The following is a 21,188-nucleotide window of genomic DNA, read 5'->3' on the forward strand; positions in this document are numbered from 1 at the left end:
TTACTAGCCAAAATGAAAGGAGGGCAAATAACTTACTGCACATATTTTACACCCACTGACAATCCCACGCAAACACACACTATCACTAAATTCTATTGCTATCCTCTTAAGTCCATAATGTCTGACCACGACTCTGCCTCTGAATCTGACACCAGGAAGCAGCCTCTGTTGAATCAGGAGGAGGTTACAATCCTAAAGTCCTACATTGAGCAATGGGACTCAGCTGAGCCATTGGAATGAAAGAAGGTCTCCAAAGCAGCTGCAACCAAGGCTCGGATGAAGGCTCCAGTGATGTCTATAAGACTACTGAAGGATCGGAAAGTGGTGAGTCTCTCATCATGATCACCATTGTTGTTGTTGTTGTTGTCACCACAAAACCAGCTAAAACATCACACAGGCCTATGAGGCATGGTTCTGAAGCTAAGGGACAAAGAGGAAGCCATCGAAACCTCCTATCAAGATAGGGCAGAAATGGACTGAACGAAGTGTGGTAGACACACTCCGAAAAAAGGAACTGTTAGAAAAAATTCAGGATGAGACTGGAGCCAAGCCTGGCACAAAAGAGATGATCAACCACTACACCAAGCAGCTTAACCAGCTCATTGCATCATTGTCACCGGATGAGCTCCAAGAAGCCAAAGAGACAGCTGAATTGTGGAATTGTCAAGGTGTTCCGGACGACGTCAAGGCTGACATTGCTAGGCAAAAAAGCGATGATATGATTCATCATTTTGTGACCGAGATGTGGAACCGTGCCGGAATGAGGGTCTTCATTGTATCTGCCTGGAAAAATGAGGAGGGTAAGATCCATGATGCCGGGTGAGTGATCCGATCCTTTTGCCATGTCTCCTCTCACATTTCCGACAGTCACGACTATAACAATGAATATGGCAGTGCAGACTCTTTCATGAAGACTCATAACTGGGATATCATTTTGCCAGAATGGGATTTCTATGCCGAGAGCGCATTCGGTAATGACCTTAATATGCTGCCAGAAGATTCATGCTGACGCAAAACAGACGGTAACTTGGACGGCGATGCTGTTGTCACCAGGAAGAAGGGTCGACAGGATAAGACTTATATTCTTCAGCTGGGCAATGACGGATATCCTGTGCTCCCTGCATGTGACTCTGTGGATCTAGATATGAAGAAAGCGGTGATCCGAGCATTTTTAACATGGCATTATAGTAGGTCGGCATCTCTCCCACTTTGAGGGTGATCTGAATGTTGCTAGGGAAATGTTGCGGAGATCCAAAAATTTCCGTTCCATGGAAGTATGTGATACCAAGATACACGGAGATCATACCTGCAGAATGTCTTCCCGAAGGGCACAGTCTTGCAGAGCCATCAAAGCTAAAGCAGGTTCACGCTGCTCAGCTGCTACAATTCTGGTACAACCGACAGGAGGAAGGCGAAGCGCGTGTATTGGAATTCATTGGTTGGTGGGATAATGATAAAGAGGATATGGTGCTGGCAGCCGACATTGATGTACCGGTGACGAAGCCAACAGAAACAACCAGACAACCCAAGCAGCGGTCGCAGTCCCGGAACCGGAACCGGGAGCAACCTGAACCACAGCGGTCTACCAAAGGAAGATCAGCATCGCGTCTAGATACCAAGAAAATGCAGAGTTCCAAAACAACTCAAAGAAAGGGAGCTAGCTTGCCGCATTGTCCACAGAAGGGCAAGGGACATGAGTCATCTGCCGATGAAGTCAACGACCAACCGATCACCACTGCTGAGTCTGTTGACAGATTGGACGACTCAGAGGATGAGATTCCGAGTCAGCAAAAAGCAAACAAGTCTAAAGGGAAGAGAAGACGGCAGGTCTCCATGAGTAGCAGCAACAACACAAGCAGCGATGATGAGCAACCCGGAAAGTTGGTCAGCACCGGCAAAAGAACCAAAAAGGATGTTCCTGCATCTCCTAGCATGCCCGCCACAGTAAATATCCAGCCCAACAAGATGAGGAGAGTGGTAGAACGCCCGCAGAATGCTGTCCGCAAGCATGGCGGGAAAGGCGTCGAGCATGAACCTTCCGCAACATGCGCAGAACTCACAGCCAGTGCACCCAGGGTACAGGTTGAATGGCCTGCACAGGAAGTCAATACTGCTGATATCACCCGAGCAAAAACCCGAGTTCACAAAAGGACTGCTGAAGAATCGTTGGAAAGGTCTCCCGCAAAACGGACGAGGCGTCAAGTGGCAATTGAACAGGCCAAGGGGATTGTGAGACAGGTTGGTAAAATGGCAGGGAAGAAACAAGTTACTGAACAGGCTACCGATGGGTCTCCCTTGAAATGGACCAGGAGCAAGACATCACAAACAGGTGCGGGTAAATGTTCCCGGAAACCCAACTCTCGGTACAACGATTATGTAAAACCTTGATTGATGTGGGTCTCTGTATAGGGGGAGGGGGAGGGGGGCGCGGGGTGTCTATTCTGATAGCTGTCACTCACAGACCACAATCTGGTCACGACTAATGGACTTTGTGATGTGTCTTTGATGTCATTCTATCGGTCGGGCACATGTCGTGTATATTGTAACATGTTTCTCGTGATTGCAGGTGATACAAACCTTGTGTATATTAGATTACATAGGGAACTATAGTCATAGCATACTATCCCTCTCCTGCTCCACTCTGGTTATCATCGCATCTAGTGGGTACATGATCCGGCGGTGAATGTTGAGTAAACGATGGATGTTTATGATGTCAGCCCCGAGGTTGGTTACCCGATCTCTTGCCTCAGCATATGCACCAAACAAATTCTGGTTGGCCATGAATGTGAGTCCTGGTCGTGAGTCATATACAAGTCCATCCCCTGGTGCGACAATGTTGCGAACATATCTATTGACTGTCCGACACGAAAGTAAGCTGTAATCGGAGTGGAAATGCAGAAAACTCACAGTCACTATGTCCTATGCTGTTGAGCTGTCGGATCGCGCGGCGCATGGACTCTCCCACCTCTTGGAATGTGTTGGGTTCGGTTGGAGACATGGATCTCTCTGCAACCACCAGAATTAGAAAATATGGAGACAGTGAAAAATGACATACCTGAATTGGCTGATGTAGACATCAGGTCAAGGAAATCTGTTTCCTTACCGAATGTCTGGTCCACCGATTGGTTGTCTGATGTGGACGTAAGGTCAAAGACATCCGTCTCCTCATGGAATGTCCGGTCCACCGATCGGCTGGCTGATTCAGACGTAAGGTTAATGACATCTGTTTCCACGTAGAATGTCCGGTCCACCGATAGCCGCATGATGGTTGGTCCCTCCATCGGATCTTCCCACCCACAATCATAAAGGTCATCCCTGCTTTCCATGCCAGCGCCCGAAAGCACCATGCCAGCCATCTGCCCGTCGTCGACATCATTATTTGCAACCTCTTCCTCCATCATTGCTGGATATTGGGTCTCAACATTCATGGATGGACCCCACCCACAGTCATATGGATCGTCAGTAGGGTCTCCCGGCATAATATCATGTTCCAGAACTGTGCCATCCTGCCATCCGCAATCATACGGATCGGCCATCAAAGCAATTTCTGCAGGTTCACTGTCGTCCATAGGATCATCCCATCCGACATAGTAAGGATCATTTGCCGGTGCAGCAGATGCGATCATCTCGCCCTTGGAATATGATGACTCAGCCGCAATGTCTATGGAGTCCAGTAAGACCGATCCCTGGCAGTAGACCGGTGACTTACCTGCATTAGCTGTGAGATCTTTGCACCTGGTCAGCTCACATCGCTTTGTAAATGACCCACATACTTTCATCTGTTGCTTGTATGGCTGCAGCAGTCACAATATCGCCCCATCCACAGTCATATAGATCTTCTGTCAATGACTCGTTCAGGGGCACCGTCTCATTGATTATCGGAGCATCCATAGGAAATGGCATGTTGTCGCTAGGACGGTAGGACAATTCAGTCGGATTTGCTGTGATGTTTTGTCAAATGACACTGTTGCCTGGCGCCCGGTGCGTACTTACCTCCGTTTGATCTTACATCCGTTAATACTAACAATGGGTCAGTTATGATTTCTGAAAGCAAATAATGTACTCACTTTCCTCTAACGGCATGATTGTTTCCTGGGATGTAACATTGATGTCATCCTCCCATCCACAATCGTACGGATCCATCGGCGACGATTCTTCAGGTGAAACTGAAGGATTTGAAATGGTATCATCCCATCCACAATCATAGGGATGATATGTTGGGAGCGTTGATTCAATATCGTCATTGACGGTGTGAGTTCTTGTGGTCAATTGTACCAGATCTTCTGTTGGGTTCAAATAAATCAGCTCCATTGTGAGTGCCAGCTGTTGCTTACCTTCCGGTCTTGTGCAGCCTAATCTGGTGAGTTAGTTGAGTTTTATAACCAAATGAAGCAAAGCACCTTCTGCCGATGTTTGGACGGCCAGTGACAAACCAATGTCTCGCATTGACCAGGAATGCCGGGCTGTCAAAAAGTTGGGCATGTGGAGCAACTCTACAACATACATGTCTAGTACAACATGTAAGATCAACGATGTTCGGCTTTAATATGGCACTCACCTGACAGCATGCTTGTGACTTCATCAAAGTCACCATTAAAACATAGTTCGTAATCTATGGGACAAGGTTGATTCAGCAATGCCAGTGATCCAGGTAACAACTTACTTTTCTCTTGCTTTCCTACAGAATCAACCTGATATTCATAGCTATGGGGTAACTCGGAACATAATTTATATACTGCCAAGGAAATGTTTTAATCATTACCGGCTGATAGGGGTTATAAGGTGAACTTGCATGTATATATCGGATAGGATTCCAATCCGACGATTCCTTGGAATCTCGGAATGCTATCCGGTATTGGAGGAACCCACGACTCTAAAGGGACATATGTGCCCCACCAATCAATGGGGTCCTCCTGCAATGCGGGGCGTGGCTCTACCGGGGAGTCATTTGATACAACACCATGATCTTGAGTGGGATTAGAATTGAACATGATGCTAGTCCATATGTCACCAGCATCTGGAGTGAGTGAGTCGCCAGCCTCCGAAGAGACTGGAGTGGCAAAATGAACATGTCTCTCAGACATGAATGTTTGTGTGAAAATGAATTCGAGAAAGCGACGAGGTGCCAAGATATACCTTGATTTGTGGACCACCGACTGTGGAGACCAAATATGTGGGACAATGATCGGTGAAATCCTTCTATTACATTATTATTATATTATATCGGTCCATGCTGCCTGTCATATCCCGTATTCCGGACCTACATCCGACAATATTCCCACGCCTCATCCGGACCTTCGGACGCCCTATCCATGTCTCCAGTCCTCTACCCATCCGGATTCCTGCACCTCTGTACATCCACATCTGCACATCAACATCAGATCCCTTTACCTCCGTACATCAGACCTCCATACCTCTGCAGCTAACCTGCATCATTCATCCTTTGTCCTATCACCCTAATGTCATATTCCGTATATCCACGCTTCTCATCCGAACCTCCGGTCCGGTCCGGTCCGATCCGATATACGATAAGCTTCCTAATTCATTTCCTGTGCATATAACGTTAACACAGCCTATTCCTCTATTTGATATTCCTTATCCTCGGTATCTCGGTTATACTTACTACCGGTATGCTTACTGATCTGTTAACCTATGCTCCATTTCCGACTCGCGCTTGATAACTTTGCTTATGCTTCATACATAGCCTCGGACTCTTGCTTACTGATCTTTCCGTTATTTCCTTAGTATATAAAACTCTTGTATATGTCCGGTAGTTCCTCAGTCTGAATATCATATTAGTCCTCGCACTAGATCTCACCCTAAGTCCTCATATCAGTTCTAGTCTTCCGACTTAGCCAATATCCATCTCAGGCCTAGGGAGAAATTCCCTAGGCCAGAGCTCCGCTTGTCCAATCCTCCGCTCATCCACTTATCCGATCCTCCGAAGTTTCCGGACGTTCATCCGAAACTTTCCTGCGGTCCTCCGGACCTATTCTGCTTCAGACTTTGTCCTTGCAGCCTTTCCTCTGTTTGCTTCTACTTAGGACGTGTCCTAAGTAGCCATTACACGTATCCGTATCAGGACGAAACCTCATTGTAATTTCCGGCAGTTCCTCCGGAACTTTCCCGCACTCATCTGGAAATTACCTGCACTCGTCCGGAAAGTCCTTCCGAACTTTCCCGCGCTTCGGATGTCCTTGGACTTTCTTCGGACATCATTCTGAAATTAAGGGCACATACTCGGGTAAGGGGCGCAGCGCACGAGCTGAAGCCAAGCCCCTTGAAATCAGTCCTACCCTTTGTGCATGGTCTTAACACTGCTGTTCTATGTTCGCCATGCGGTCTTGGAAACACCCACAACCGACAAATTGGTATTGATCCCGACAGTCGTAAAATTTCTCAGAGTCATTCCTCTTTCCCTTCCACATCACATTACCCCAACTCACCAACATCGGTCACATACTCCTATGACACCTTCCGAAGAAGCAAATGCTGCCCTCAATGATACTTTGAAAGATGTTCAATCCCTTATCAAATGATGTATGAAGTTGAAAGAAGGCGATTCAGCGACGGCGTTGGCATTGTTGGATGAGATTGCAAGGCGCTTGGTACGTCCGGTTGCCGTTGATTGTCTAGTTAATTTTGGATTGCAGACATCATTTTTTTCAGGCAAAAGATTTAAAACTCTATGGAGGGAGCGCAACTTCATTCTCTCCACAGCTGCTGTCATGCGCAGCGGTCGTACGGCAGTACGCTAAAGGCGGCATGTTTACATCGTCGCCGGACTGGACAACCATCGGCGACAATGACCCATGCATTAAGGATCATCCATGTTTCCAGAAGACTATCCATTATCGAGCTCCTACCGGTTCCGACAAGACAGAACCTGATCTTGCCTCTCTCGCTCAGATGGATGTGCAACAAGCTGTCTTATCATTTCCATCTCTTGACGGTCCGAAAGGCAGTCCCATAGCTGATGTCCAGACTCCCGTAAAGCTTCTCCCCCACACGGAAAAACCTCAAGATACGATTTCCTTGCAAACTTTTGGTGCCATGGCACCTCATTCTCCCCCGCCAACTTTAACAAAGGCCTTGGAACCACTCACCCCTCTGCCCAGCTCAATGGCGCCCACGAAGACGCCAGAGCAGACTGTTTTGACATGGGACCCAAAGACACGGGAGAAGACTCACAGACAACATCGTAATGATAAAAAAAGGCAAGTGGAAGATGATGTCGCCGACGAAACAGATATGATACACTTTTCTTTTAGCCTGCCAAATGGGGTCAAGATTCTCAGATCGCAACACTGTGGAAGGTAAGTCTGTCAGTACATAGCAGGAGTTTGCGGCTAACATATTTCAAGCATTCCATTCATTACCATCCTTGGCAGTGCGACAAGTGCACGAAATTGGATATACCCTGCATTGTCCTTCCGGACAAAAAGTTTGGATACACTCGACTTGCATGTGCAAACTGCGACCAGATGAAGATCACCTGTGCGATCGACGGCGTCGGTGTCAGGCAGAGAATGCAAGCAAAGGCGGCCGCGGCTACATCACAGCCAGCCAGAAACTCCAGAACACGCATGAAGACGTCCTGCGCGATCTCCAAGACCCCGGGTAAGAGATCACTTGCCCAACCCCCTCGGGTTGAGCTCAAAATAGTTGGAGGCGAGTTTGCTTTCAAATCCGATGAGGGACTTGAAACTAATCCAAATGACTCTTAGAGAAGCCTGGCCCGCCGGCTGGTGTGCCCATGAGCACAGTCCCAACCGTTGGCACAAGCCGTCGGCCGGAACAGGGCAATCAGCCTGCACTGGAAAACCGCACCGATCCCGAGCCAACTGCAAGAGACATCTTGCAGGGCATCCGGGACCTCGGTAGGAGATTGGATCTCCTGGCCACCAATGAGCGGGTGGATGCCTTGGAGGTAAGAGTGCATTCGGTGGAGAATGTCCTCCACCAGCGGTTAGACGCACTGGAGCAAAGGCTCAACGCCTCAGATGCCCGGTAGATAGTAGTGTCAGCACCTACAGTACATCTAGAACCAACAAGTTTCCGGAAAACTTAATGTAATAGTACCAGGTTGACAATGTATATATTTATATGTTGTACTTTTAGCTACTGTTTTCTTTATTATGCTGTTCCCGGTCGCCGTCCTCTGTAGTTCGGTCCCGGGTCCATGTATGTTGTAGATATAGACTGCATTGTTGCTTCCTACAATATATTGACCTGTCTGGTTAAGATATGCGTCACTTTATGCGCCTGTAAGTGGTTAAAATATGATCCACTTATATCGCCGGATTGTATACATACCAGCTGTTCATACATCTGATGATATTAATGCCATTACATATAATGCTCCGTCCTAATGTCAATGTAGAATATAGTGCAACTCCATGACAGGATGATTCGTCCTCTGATCCCACTGTATCTCCCACCCTTGATGGAAAGAACCCTTCGACATGTGTCAGCATATGCATAGCAGGCTCTGGCATTGATATGCCGTATCTCCCGTGATCATTTCTCACAATGCACTTATGCTCACTTAGGCACAGAGAAAAATGCTAGCTTTACATATCTCATTCTGGCGATAATTACCACTCCGAATCATGTTCTTGAATATCATGTCAGGAACATCCGGCAAGTTGCATCCCTACCTCACCTCATATTTGCATTAGGATTAACATCCGTAATGATACTGACCGCCGAATAATGTTTGCCACGCGCCCGGTGTATGGATCTCAGAACGGAATATGTTCCGGGTTGCATTCATGCCGTTCCTTTATTCCACTTTCACCAGTCGTTCACGTACCATGTCAATATATATAACTACATGGTCACCCGAGATATTCCTTCCACAAATTATAGGCACTGATCTCAAAATATCCAATTCTAACTACCGATCACAAACATGTGAGGTTGGTTGGTCCAACAATCGCAGTCTGCTGGGACCAAACGGACATTTGTTTGTTCCATTTGTAACACCTTCCAGTGTGAAATTCATTCAATCCACATCCTTGAAGACCAATTATTGGCCATTTGTCTACCTTTCCAAGACTAATCAGGGATACGCAGCAAAACCATCCCCTTCCGATATCACTGCCGCCTGCCGATGTCACAAATTTCATCATCCCTGACCCATGTGGAGCTCAGAGGCATAGTCTTCCGAGCCTTAAGATATCAAACTGACTTATGTGAAACAAATTCATCTGAAACATGACTTAAGTGGAAATCAGATGCTTATCGTCGTTGATAGTATGATGGTGAATTGGTCCTTTCGAAATTATATCTTTTGTGAATCATCAAAGAACTAAGGTGGCTCAATGGTCAGCCTTTCCGATATTAAATTCATATTCCCTTGGCCAATCATAACTAGCTGGGCCCAACCGTTTGTGTAATCGGTTGGTGTACACCCGTGGTAAAATAACCAACCGTGCTAAACCTTCAGTCCTTCCGATATCACACTGAAAATAAGCTGGGCGCAACAGTCGGCCCTTCCAAAATTGTATACATATTGACATATAACGAGCTGGCCCTTCCGAGATAACTTGATTGTCCTCCTGGGCTGAAAAACAACTAGTCAGCCCTTCCGATATCAAATGTTTGTTCTCCTGAGCCAAACCATTTCCTCTCCAAGATTATATGCAATTCTCCTGGATGAGTCGAAAAATGAGTGGTCGGCCCTCCCGGGATCTGCTGGGCTAAACCGCTAATCCTTCCCCAAAAATCATTTCCCGAACCCAAACACAATCGGCCAGCCCATCCGATATCAGATGCATGCCCACCAGCCGGCTCTTATGCTGGGACAACAAATAACTGCTAGTCGGCACTTGTGCCCACAAATTACTCGCTGAGCCCAACCGCCAGTCTTAGTATTCTCCTGGGCTGATAACAAACCTAGTCGGCCCTTCCAACATCAACTGCATGTTTTCTCGAGCCCATCCGTTGGCCCATCCGAGATCATATCCACATTCTCCTGGGCCAAAAAATAACTAGTCGGCCCTTCCTATATCAGCTGGGCCAACCGCCAATCCTTCCGACATCTTCTCTTGGGCCAAAAATGATTGGCCAGCTCTTCCGATATCAAATCCCAACCATCTGCCCTTCCGAGATAACATGCTGGGCCAAAACAAAACCTACTGGTCAGCGCTTGGGCCCAAAATCACTAGCAGAGCCCTTCCGAGATGACATGGATATAGAATATTCAGCTGGGCCAATCCGTTCTTCTTTCTGAGACATATATACAGGGCCCATCCGTCACTCTCAGTACCTGTATCCTATTGATCTCACACTTGGCCGACCCGCCAGCATGGGTACTATTCCCAGCTGTGGGCCCATCCGTGATCAGCTATGCTTGGGCCCACGTTGGATGGCCCGCCTCACTGGGTCGAATCTCAACCTTTGGCTGTCCGACTAAGTCAGGAAATGTTACTGAAGGGGCTCCAGCACTGCACAGACATTTCGTGGAAGTACAGATGCCACAGACAGGCAAGATCCACTGTCTTCCCGCATCACTTTTGCTTTCAATCCGCCAAGGTTGAGTTGGACGGTGAATCACAGACAGTTTCTGCTGCATGCCACATACACGACAATGTTCAACGGCTTGCAGGGCCTGACTCTGTGATGGACCGTGCTCGACCTTCAGACTGACATGTTCGCACATGGTCAGCTGTACACAGCACTATCGAGAGTGCGCAATCATCGGCATATTAGAGTGTTGTGGTCAGCGTCGAATGAGGATAGGGACACCACAAACATAGTTTACAATTGTTTATTGCTGTAACAAATCGACAACTTGAATGACCGTCTGCAGGCGAGTGGACTGCTTATATGAGTATGTTGATCCTCCATTGAGTGTAAGCCTTTTTAATTCTTAAATCAAGTCATCACCTGCTGCTCTGTTGATAGCACATAAGTACATCAATTCTTTGTCTAATTTAAGCATCTTTGATCAAAATAATGTATTAGTACTAGTAGAATAAGAGGCAAGATTATAAAGACAACTTAGTGTAAGTATTATACAGTGGCTCAAAAACTGTTTATATGTTTTTATATTTTTACTATCTATGATATTATACACAAACACCTTAAGAGCATTCTGATATCATATTGTAGTACTGCTTCAGGGCTTCTATTTAAGCATTATGTGATAGATGCTGTTATTAGCATGAAATAGATTACTGTGTGGGAGAAATGTTTTTAAGACAGCTTATCTCAAGGTAGTAACAAAGAAAAACATGCCTCTTCTCTCTATCAAACATAGGCAGAGAAGACTAGCCTTTGCTTTGGCCCATTAAAACTGAACTATAAGGGACTGAAAGTGTGTTATATAGTCAGATAAGACCAAAATCAATAGGATTGGGTTGTATAGAAAGGTATATATATAGAAAATAAAGAATGATGCTCTAACAGACAGATAGGTTAGTGAGACTATTAAGTTTGGAGTACATTCTATAATGGTATGGAGCTATATGAGATGCAATAATATGGAAATGCTTGCTGAGGTTGAGGGGAGGATAGATGCTGAACAGCATGTAGATATTTTAAATGACCACTTGCTGCCTAGTATAGCTGAATCAGGAATTAATAAAGAAGTCATCATTTTCCAACAAGATAATGATCTCAAGCATATATCCAGAAGAGCCAGAGAATGGTTTAAAGAATACAGTATTAATATTGTTGACTGGTAGCACAATCTTCTGATATCAATGTCATTGAACATCTCTGAGGAGCACTCAAGAAGAAGCTTCAAGCCTATGAAACCCCTTCTAAAAGAGTATAGAAGCTATGGAAGAGGGTAGTAGTAGAATAGAGAAATATTACAGCAGAGAATTGCCAGAAGTCGATTAAGAGTATGCCTAGAAGGATAGAAGCAATAATTAAAGCTAAGAGAGGTCATATAAAATACTAGAATACCTAATTATCACTATAAAATACTTAAGTTAAAAAACTGTCTGTATGAGCATCATTTTATAAGCCTCATATCCCTGCTATATTTCCACTGATTTCCAAGTCAGAGTCGAGAACATGTACAATCTCAAACTTGACCCTAGTCATCAGTATGCTTATAAGAAGTGAAGACTTAGAGAACATCTAAGAACAGTGATATGAAGGTAGCATGACTAAGTAAACAAGTGATTGAAGAACAGATAAGAGCATGACATTTTGAAGTTAAAGACAACAGATATGATAACATGGCCAATGTACAATGTAGAGATACAATAATGGTTGGGCACTATACAAAGTAAGCACCAAACCAACAATATATGTGTTGTGGTCTTGCACTGCCTAATCTGCTATACTTGAGTGACAAATGCATTCAACCTAAGGGTCTGCGGTCTGGAAAAAGTCTTAGTGGTTAGTAATGGGTGTGAGGTCAATAATCTGAGTGTGGGAAACAATGTCCAAAGGTATAATTATGATATCTGAAGTGAAATGTCAGGTTGGTCAGATTCAGATTTAGGTTTCAGGGAATAATGTTGGAAACTAATAAAATACATAAGAAACTCCTAAGCGGCGCCAAAACTGAGAAGACAATATAGGAATACAACAATGGCTGGACACTACACAAAGTAAGCACCCAGCCAAATATGAATGTTGTAGTCTTACACAGCCTAGTCTGCTATACTTGCAATACAAGTGCATTCGACCCAAGGGGTTAGCTGTTTGGAAGTAGAATAATTAGTTATACAAAAAAAAAGTTAGTCCAAAGACAAAAACATCAGGTCTGATACTTTTGGGTTAGGTTAGGTGTCAGATTGTGTTAGGAATATGTCAGAAGGGTAGAGAATGTTAGGAATAGTGAATGTCAGGTTACTATTGGTGTTTTGGAGTGTTTCAGATAAAGAAAGAATAATATTTCATAATTCAGCTAAGAACTACTAATATTGGATGACCTCCTGCTACTCAGAGGTAGAAAAGTAAGTAGTAATAGTTAGGAGGTATGTGAAATATATAGTGTCTATGTAGAATTTTGGAAGGCTATAGGTGAAAGTAGTAGTGATAATTTTCGGATCTGATGTCCTATGGAATAAGACATGTGGTACTGCAGACATATAATAATGTGGTCTACAATGTTAGTGATATAAAATGAATAACTGCACACCTAGTAGGGATAGATATAACAGGACATGACATAGGGAGGATGTTTTCTGATAGGTCAATGCAAAATCCAATGTCCAATGTGATGTCTGATAATCCAATGTCTAATATTTTTTAGATTTAATGTGTGCTGCTTGAGCAATGTGTAGCAGTTGACCTGTACCATCAAATAGCCTAATATGGGCCCAACACAATGTAGCACTCAGGCTCGCACTGAGCACATATTCAGCTAATTCCCAATGCATGTCAAACACTTGAATCACTTCCCAATGTTATCCGACACTTACCCGCTCAATCTAACATTTATCCGCTAACCTGACACTAACCCAACGTAGTCCGACACTAATCCGATAGACCTGATGTTTCCCACGCATCGGACCCAATATTTTCCCGCACATTTGTCCTCCCTATGTCCTGTCCTGTCATATCTATCCCCACTAGGTGCGTAGTTATCTGATTTCACATTGCTAACACTGTAGACTGCATTATTACATGTCCGCAGTACCACATGTCTTATTACATAGGACATCAGATCCGAAAATTACCGCTACTACTTTCGCCTATAGTGCTCTGAAATTCTACATAGACACTATATCTTTTGCATACCTCCTACTTACTTATTTACCTTTCTACCTCCAAGTAGGAGGAGGTCATTAGATATTCGTTGAATTCCGCAAATATCATCCTTTCTTTATCCAAAACACTCCGAAAACACTGACAGTAACCCACCATTCACTATCCCCGACATTCATTACATTCCCAACACTAATCCGATGTAACCCGACGTACCCCGCTAACCTGAAACCTGAAACCTGAAAACATCGGACCCAACATTTTCACCTTTGGACTTATAATTATACCTTTGGACTCTGTGTTTCTCGTGCTTCAGACTATCTTCCTTTTAGTATAACTGATTATTCTAATACCTTACAGCGAACCCCTCGGGTTGAACGCACTTGTCTACAAGTATAGCAGACTAGGCCGCGCAAGACCACAACATTTAATATTGCTGGTTACTTACTTCGTGTAGTACCCAGCAATTGTTGTCTCATTACAACGAGCCCAAGCATTACAACAAACAATGATGAACCTAGTGTTAATGCTGTATGCTGTACACAACTTAAACAGCAAGACACCAATGAATGACCAAGTTTGGCGGTGTAATGAAACAACAATTGCTGGTCACTACACGAAGTAAGTAACCAGCAATTTAAAATGTTGTGGTCTAGCACAGCCTAGTCTGCTATACTTGCAAGACAAGTGCATTTGACCTGAGGGGTTCACTGTGAGGTATTAGAATAATTAGTTATATGAAAAGGAAGATAGTCCGAGCAATGGAAACAAAGTCTGAAGATATAATTACGATGTCTGAAGGTAAAAATGTCAGGTCCGATGTTTTTGGGCTTTCAGATTAGCAGATTATGTTGGGTTGTGTTGGATTGTGTCGGGAAAGTTAGCAAATGGCGGGGATAGCAAATGTCAAGTTACTGTCAGATGTTTTGGAGTGTTTCGGATAAAGAAAGGATGATATTGTGGAATTCAGTGAAGAACTACTAATATCAGATGACCTCCTCCTACTTGGAGGTAGAAAGATAAATAAGTAAGTAGAAGGTATGCGAAATATATAGTATTAGGCCAATGTGAAACCCGATGCAATGTCCAATAGTCCGATGTCCGATGTCCGATGTTTTCGGGTTTGGTGTGTATTGAGTCGGATATAATAGGGAATTATTTGTGTAAGATTAGCATTTCAACATGCATTGGAAAATAGACCTCTACAAGGCCACAAGGACTTCAAGTCCTACACTGGGACAGTTGGAGTTGTTTTATGTTCAGTTTCAACAGCAGTATCAGAAAGTTCATCGAAGATGGAAGGTATGTCATTAAAGATATGATAATAATCAGTTATGAGCTACTAGCCTAGGGAAGGCACATACAATTGTGGACAACTTTATTTTGTTTTATCTCCTAATGTATTTGTGTCATGTGCACTACTGTCAAGGTTTTTGCACATGGCTGTAACTAACACGGGTAAAATTCCTGCCCCAAAATGTATCCTCTAGGATTGATCTTATCAGTTGCTAGTTGATAATATTGTTCCACCCCAAAAACAAAAACAAAAACTTTGAGCTTCCCTAGTACTATCATTCCCTGTAATATATCCATGGTTCCTAATATGCAAAATGTTATAACAATTCAACATTATGCTCAACTGGCTTCAAAAAAATTCAGGCAGCAGCTGTAGGCTGATATATTAGTGAATCATGAACCTTTTTGGTAGGCTATTGACTGATGTGTCACTTGTGACACTGGTACCTGTTGCCTTGCTTCTTCCCGCTTCTTCCTTCAGACATTGTACCTGGGAGATGCCACGTGGCTCTCGTTCCTCGAGTGACATCATCTCTTCCCCGTTTCTTCCTTCCTAATGCGGACTTGTACCTGGGAAATGCCACATAGCACTTTTTCCTCAAGTAGAAAAAGTGCTATGTGGTGTTTCCCCGTGCATCATATGATGACATTTAAAAGGCTTTGAATTTATCGCCTCTATGTATAATATGAATGCTGAATGCAGTATGACCCAACACTAGAAAACTTTGCTATATTACAATTTGTGTATGACCGGCATCAATACTTCAGTACAACTTAATGATCAGTGAGTTTCAATTTGATGAGATCTAGCTGATTTGGATACCGTGGTTTCCCAGTCTAATGGGCCAAGTCCCTTGCTGAGCGCTGAAATACTAAACTCATCATTACTTAATAAATCTTGACAAAGCTGTGATGTATCATGCACCGCAATGAATTTGATGAACCTTGAAACATTGATCAATGATCAACAAAGCAAGTTGAAAGTCCCTAATAAAATTTGATGAAGCTGTGATGTATCACACAGTGCAAATAATTTGAAGAAGTTGTGATATATCAGTGCACAGAATTTGATGAAGCTGTGATGTATCATGCAGAAGATGTAATGTATCATACAGTGCATCGAAGAACTTGCAACTTTCCAAAAACATTGATATTCTCAAAAGCTTCAGCACACAAGACAAGGACAGCATAATTTTTTCCCTGGCCTTCTTATTCTGGTTTCTGGTAAAAGATATTGGTCAATGTCATCCAGTCACATCCCCAAAAACTCACTTTTGAGTCTTGGATTTCTTCTGAGTGGTGTTCTCCTGGCCAATTGAGTTTGCAATCTTGTTACGTCTCAACTCGATACGGGCACATTTGGGACAGCTTGTGACAGGCGGCTCTGCCACCAGTAGTTCCACACCTGCCTTATCCTGCAAGTTTTTGCACTTCTGAGAATTACCATGAGGAACATTGACACTGATGTCTGGTACTTCTACAGGCTGACCGGAGGATGATGCTCCAGACAGCACCTCTTCCAGCCCTGGAGCAGACAAGTTGGGTAGTGCAGGAAGTGTCTGTGGATTGGGGTCAGGCAAGGCCCGTGGTAAGACGACATCATATGGTGAAGTCGAGTCAGGTAGCTGTGGATTGGGGTCAGGCAAGGCCTGTGGTAAGATGACATTGGATGGTGAAGTCGAGTCAGGTAGTGCAGGCAGTGTCTGCGGACTAGGGTGAGGCATGGCCTGTGATAAGATGACATCGGAAGGTGAAGTCTGTGGAGTGATCACAGGTTGCGCAGTACGTGTGAGTGACTTACTCTGCTGCTTCAGGAGGGTTTGAAGGACACCACAAATGGTAGCATGAGGTGCTGTCACTGCAACAGCAGGGCTTGTCCGAATTGTGGTATCAATGACTGGACAGCTAGTATCAACCTGAGTTCTGAAGTCAGACTGAGGCTAAGGGAATATTTTTCGCTTTTTTCATTTTTACGAGTTTGCATGTGAGCAGACTGAATATTTTAGTACATTTAATTCTGCAATGAGTTTTGCTTAGTCAGCCATGGTGATGACCCAGACAAAAATCCCACGCATGTCAGGTGACTGTGAAAAATATTTCCCACATATGTTGTCCTGGAAAAACATTAGTAAAACCCTAAATACTAGGCTCGCGTCATTTTCAACCCATCGAACAAAGCAAAGAAAAGACAGACACACAAAGGATTCACATCATGTGACATTTCTTACTCTCTTTCTGGACTTGTCATCAGGAGTTGGATAGGTCACATGACTAGCAACAAGCCAGGATGACTTAGCAAAATACCCAATGACTCATTATGACTCTTGATGACTCTTGAATATACTAGTAGCACAGCCACATTTATTGTGTATATAATGATTCCAGTTTTGAAATAATATGTAGCACCAAGTGTTACAATAACATGCCACCTTCACCCTATGCTCCCTCTTCCCGACTTACCGACACAGCGGAGCACCGCCAGAAGCCTAGAGCAGCCTGGATGCTGCTGGATACCTAGAGCAGCCTGGGCTGCTATGACATCACCCTAGCCTAGAAAGGCCTCCCAATCCCATCATGATGGCTGTCCACCTCATGTAAAACTAGACCGACACATGCCACCTCATGCGTTGATGGACTCAGAGGCTGGAGTGTCTCATGTACTTATCTTGACATAGAAGAGGCACCTCAATACATCTTATCAGACAAGCATGGCTTGCCTCATGATCTTATCTCTGACTAGGATAGATCCACAGATACAGACTCCTCCCGAACTATGTAGTTAGACCCTATATAATGTAGATACATAGCATTGTATTCCCTACTTTGATATACTTGGTTTTCCCTTGAACATCCTTTCAGAGTGACCTCCAGTCCCTCTGTCTAGACCACACTTCTAAGGCAAGCCAACACTACCTTAGCTGTACATCCGTTAGCCCTATAGCTTGACGAGCTGCCATGCTTACCAAGCTCATCGGAGGATACCTTGGCCTTCGACCAAGTCTAGAACCTATTCTTCTGTCACCAGACGATTGGCCATTCGGCCAGAGAAGGCTCAACCTATCCAAGTCATAACACCAAGTGGGAGTTTTCAGCCCATTGTTAAGACCGTGCACAAAGGGTAGGACTGATTCTGAGGGGCTTGGCTTCAGCTCGTGCGCTGCGCCCCTTACCCGAGTATGTGCCCTTAATTTCAGAATGATGTCCGAAGAAAGTCCAAGGACGTCCGAAGGACGTCCGGAGCGCGGGAAAGTTCGGAAGGACTTTCCGGACGAGTGCGGGAAAGTTCCGGAGGAACTTCCGGAAATTACGATGAGGTTTCGTCCTGATACGGATACGTGTAATGGCTACTTAGGACAAGTCCTAAGTAGAAGCAAACAGAGGAAAGGCTGCAAGGACAAAGTCCGAAGCAGAATAGGTCCGGAGGACCACGGGAAAGTTTCGGACGAACGTCCGGAAACTTCGGAGGATCGGATGAGCGGATAAGCGGATGAGCGGATAAGTGGAGCTCTGGCCTAGGGAATTTCTCCCTAGGCCCGAGATGGATATTGACTAAGTCGATAGACTAGAACTGATATGAGGACTTAGAGTGAGATCCAGTGCGAGGACTAATATGATATTCAGACTGAGGAACTACAGGACATATACAAGAGTTTATATACTAAGGAAATAACGGAAAGATCAGTAAGCAAGCATCCGAGGCTATGTATGAAGCATAAGCAAAGTTATCAAGCGCGAGTCGGAAATGAAGCATAGGTTAACGGATCAGTAAGCGTACCGGTAGTAAGTATAACCGAGAAACCGAGGACAAGGAATACCGAATAGAGGAATAGGCTGTGTTAACGTTATATGCACAGGAAATGAATTAGGAAGCTTATCGTATATCGGATCGGACCGGACCGGACCGGACCAGATGTCCAGACAAGAAGCGTGGATATACGGGATATGATATTAGGGCAATAGGACAAAGGATGAATGATGCAGGCTAGCTGCGGAGGTATGGAGGTCCGATGTTCGGAGGTAAAGGGATCTGGACATGGATGCGCGGATGTGGATGTGCAGAGGTGCAGGGATCCGGATGGGTAGAGGACTGGAGACATGGATAGGGCGTCCGAAGGTCCGGATGAGGCGTGGGAACATTATCGGATGTAGGTCCGGAATACGGGATATGACACCCATCTAACATTAAGTTGTGAGTAAGGTGTGATAAGTGTCAGCATCAGTGTCAAGAACTGTTCAAGACTGAGAGGAACATTCTCAAGAGACAGTAATACTGCAAGCTCATCATACTAAACGACTAGCTGCGAGCTTACTGTGTGCAACAACCAGCAAGCAAGGTACAGCCACAGTTTTATTCAAATTTCTATTTTCTTTTCTCTTTTGTTTTACTTTCACCAGCCTTTGGTGTTCTTTTTCCAAAAACACATTCCAAAATATTTGTGTTGTCTCTACATCCACCTAAGACTCAGAGTAGCTTAGTGAGGAGACTTTAGGGATTGATAGTGAAGCTTGACCTCACTCATCTGAGTAGCGATACTGAGCCAAGGTTTTCCGTGCCTACTAGACTTTAGCTGTTGAAGAGGGGACTTGGTATTAAATCCAAGGATGTCCGTTCCTGAGTCTGTTTGAATACTCAAAAGTGAGTTCCTTGACAGCAGGTTCAATATTGAGCTAAGAGTTCTACAATAAAGCATTGGACTAGTCTTGACCTTTTGATTCTACCTGTATTGTGCTGAGGGGGTTGATCATTGTAATTTCGCACCATTCTTTTTGGAGTACAGTTTGGTACAAGGCACTGTTGTTGAAAGGAAGCTTAAGGGAGAACTTTCTATTTCCTTGGTTATTGCCATACTGTTGGGGTGACCATTATTTGTTTGTTTGTTTCTGTCAAGTCCATAGATTGGATTGACCATCATATTTACTGATCTTGCAGAAGTACCTTTAGCTGAACATACCTTGGGAAGTATACAACAAGCCCCCACAAATGACCACGTTATCAGCCATTGGTATTTGTCTGGATTGCTGACCGTGGAGATATTTGGTTTTATAGGTATTTATCTATAGATCATCTATCTAAGAAGAGAGCAGCAGGGATCCAAAGGTTGCAAGGAAGTTGTCTGCCAAGCACCTGAGCTCCTCTGACTCATCAAGTGGTGGGAGTAGTGTGGATGTAAATGCATCTGAAGTGCCGTGGGATACTGATACATCATTATCAATCTTTATCAGTTCATTCATCCCTTGAACACCACCTGCTGATGCCTTTGCTGCAGCAGTAGCTGAGAGTATAAATCAGTATTGTTTTCGGTGAGTGAATTCATATTCACACTCACGATATACTCGATTGACAAATTCTAGCCAGGGTTTCATAATCCTGCCATTGAAGTTGGGATATGTGTCTGAGAACAGGTTTCCCATTTCTGTACAACCAACATGAAAACTACTAACATCAATTTTTCCTCCCAAAACAGGAGTAGGACCACCCAGTGAGATGTTGAAGTTCTTGGAAGAATTTGGTGAGGACATCAACAAGTCAATCAATAGTTCTGAAAGCATGCGAAGGTGAGTGCAGACTCCAAACGTTCATAAAGTGTGAACGCATGTCTGACAATCTACGTCTCCACCTTTGGCAGCCTCTAACAGTTGAGTTTTCTCGTCATTGATCTGCTTGACATATGCTGCCACCTCAGCTTTGACCTCAGGAGTCTCGGTTTCATACATTTCCCTTGTAATTCGCTTCATCACAGTGACTCTTTTGGCCTTGGGCTTCTTCTGTGTCGACTCATCCTTCCCTTCAATTTCTTTCTCACCCTCCTCATCCCCTTCACTGCCTCCATCACCCGCTGGAAGCTTGAGCACTTTCATCTTGGCATCTACTACCGGCTTTATGCATGAAGCATAGTAAAGCTTAGAATAAGCTTTGTAGGTGTTCAGTGACCGCACCCCCTTGGGCTGACGAGCTGTTAGAATACTTGCCACTACATCTCTTCCTGCCTTATCCTCATTATTCTTCGCTTTTCTGGAAGCCTTTGACATTTCCCAGTCATTTCTAAGCTTCCAACATCGTCACGGTCTTAACATACCTTTCATAATAGCTGTGCCTATATCTGCGAGCTGCCTCTGCCTGTTCCTCAGGAGTGTGATACAAACATTGTCGTCCCATGAAAGTTGTATTCACTAACAAGGTGAAACGTGAACTCAGTTGACAAATCGTATTGAGT

At 44.4% G+C, this 21,188-nt stretch overlaps 5 protein-coding genes across 5 annotated transcripts; 2 read left to right on the forward strand and 3 right to left on the reverse strand.

The window, feature by feature from the left end:
• Positions 1-117: 117 nt before the first annotated feature.
• HD556DRAFT_1436357 (uncharacterized protein) lies at positions 118-2,388 on the forward strand (the record flags this gene model as incomplete). The annotated part of the gene is made up of 6 exons (XM_041305564.1): positions 118-183; positions 244-324; positions 434-819; positions 868-971; positions 1,020-1,187; positions 1,235-2,388. The coding sequence occupies 6 exons, from the start codon at positions 118-120 to the stop codon at positions 2,386-2,388; spliced, it is 1,959 nt and encodes a 652-aa protein (XP_041166863.1).
• Positions 2,389-2,610: 222 nt separating this feature from the next.
• On the reverse strand, positions 2,611-5,084 carry HD556DRAFT_1436358 (uncharacterized protein; the record flags this gene model as incomplete). Its single annotated transcript, XM_041305565.1, has 12 exons — positions 2,611-2,855; positions 2,908-3,006; positions 3,056-3,661; positions 3,710-3,727; positions 3,774-3,941; positions 3,994-4,020; positions 4,068-4,283; positions 4,335-4,352; positions 4,401-4,508; positions 4,559-4,612; positions 4,664-4,704; positions 4,870-5,084. 12 exons carry the CDS (start codon positions 5,082-5,084, stop codon positions 2,611-2,613), a joined length of 1,815 nt encoding a protein of 604 aa, XP_041166864.1.
• Positions 5,085-6,467: 1,383 nt separating this feature from the next.
• Positions 6,468-8,014, forward strand: HD556DRAFT_1302881 (uncharacterized protein; the record flags this gene model as incomplete). The annotated part of the gene is made up of 6 exons (XM_041299563.1): positions 6,468-6,518; positions 6,549-6,608; positions 6,670-7,221; positions 7,272-7,316; positions 7,392-7,620; positions 7,728-8,014. 6 exons carry the CDS (start codon positions 6,468-6,470, stop codon positions 8,012-8,014), a joined length of 1,224 nt encoding a protein of 407 aa, XP_041166865.1.
• A 7,112-nt stretch (positions 8,015-15,126) lies between these two features.
• Positions 15,127-16,697, reverse strand: HD556DRAFT_1302882 (uncharacterized protein; the record flags this gene model as incomplete). The annotated part of the gene is made up of 3 exons (XM_041299564.1): positions 15,127-15,275; positions 15,464-15,543; positions 16,246-16,697. The coding sequence occupies 3 exons, from the start codon at positions 16,695-16,697 to the stop codon at positions 15,127-15,129; spliced, it is 681 nt and encodes a 226-aa protein (XP_041166866.1).
• Positions 16,698-20,043: 3,346 nt separating this feature from the next.
• HD556DRAFT_1436361 (uncharacterized protein) lies at positions 20,044-21,003 on the reverse strand (the record flags this gene model as incomplete). Its single annotated transcript, XM_041305566.1, has 3 exons — positions 20,044-20,246; positions 20,301-20,513; positions 20,592-21,003. The coding sequence occupies 3 exons, from the start codon at positions 21,001-21,003 to the stop codon at positions 20,044-20,046; spliced, it is 828 nt and encodes a 275-aa protein (XP_041166867.1).
• Between the last annotated feature and the right edge of the window lie 185 nt (positions 21,004-21,188).

The sequence above is a fragment of the Suillus plorans genome (genome assembly GCF_016647745.1).
Source record: "Suillus plorans strain S12 chromosome Unknown HD556scaffold_2, whole genome shotgun sequence".
Classification (NCBI taxonomy): Eukaryota; Fungi; Basidiomycota; class Agaricomycetes; order Boletales; family Suillaceae; genus Suillus; species Suillus plorans.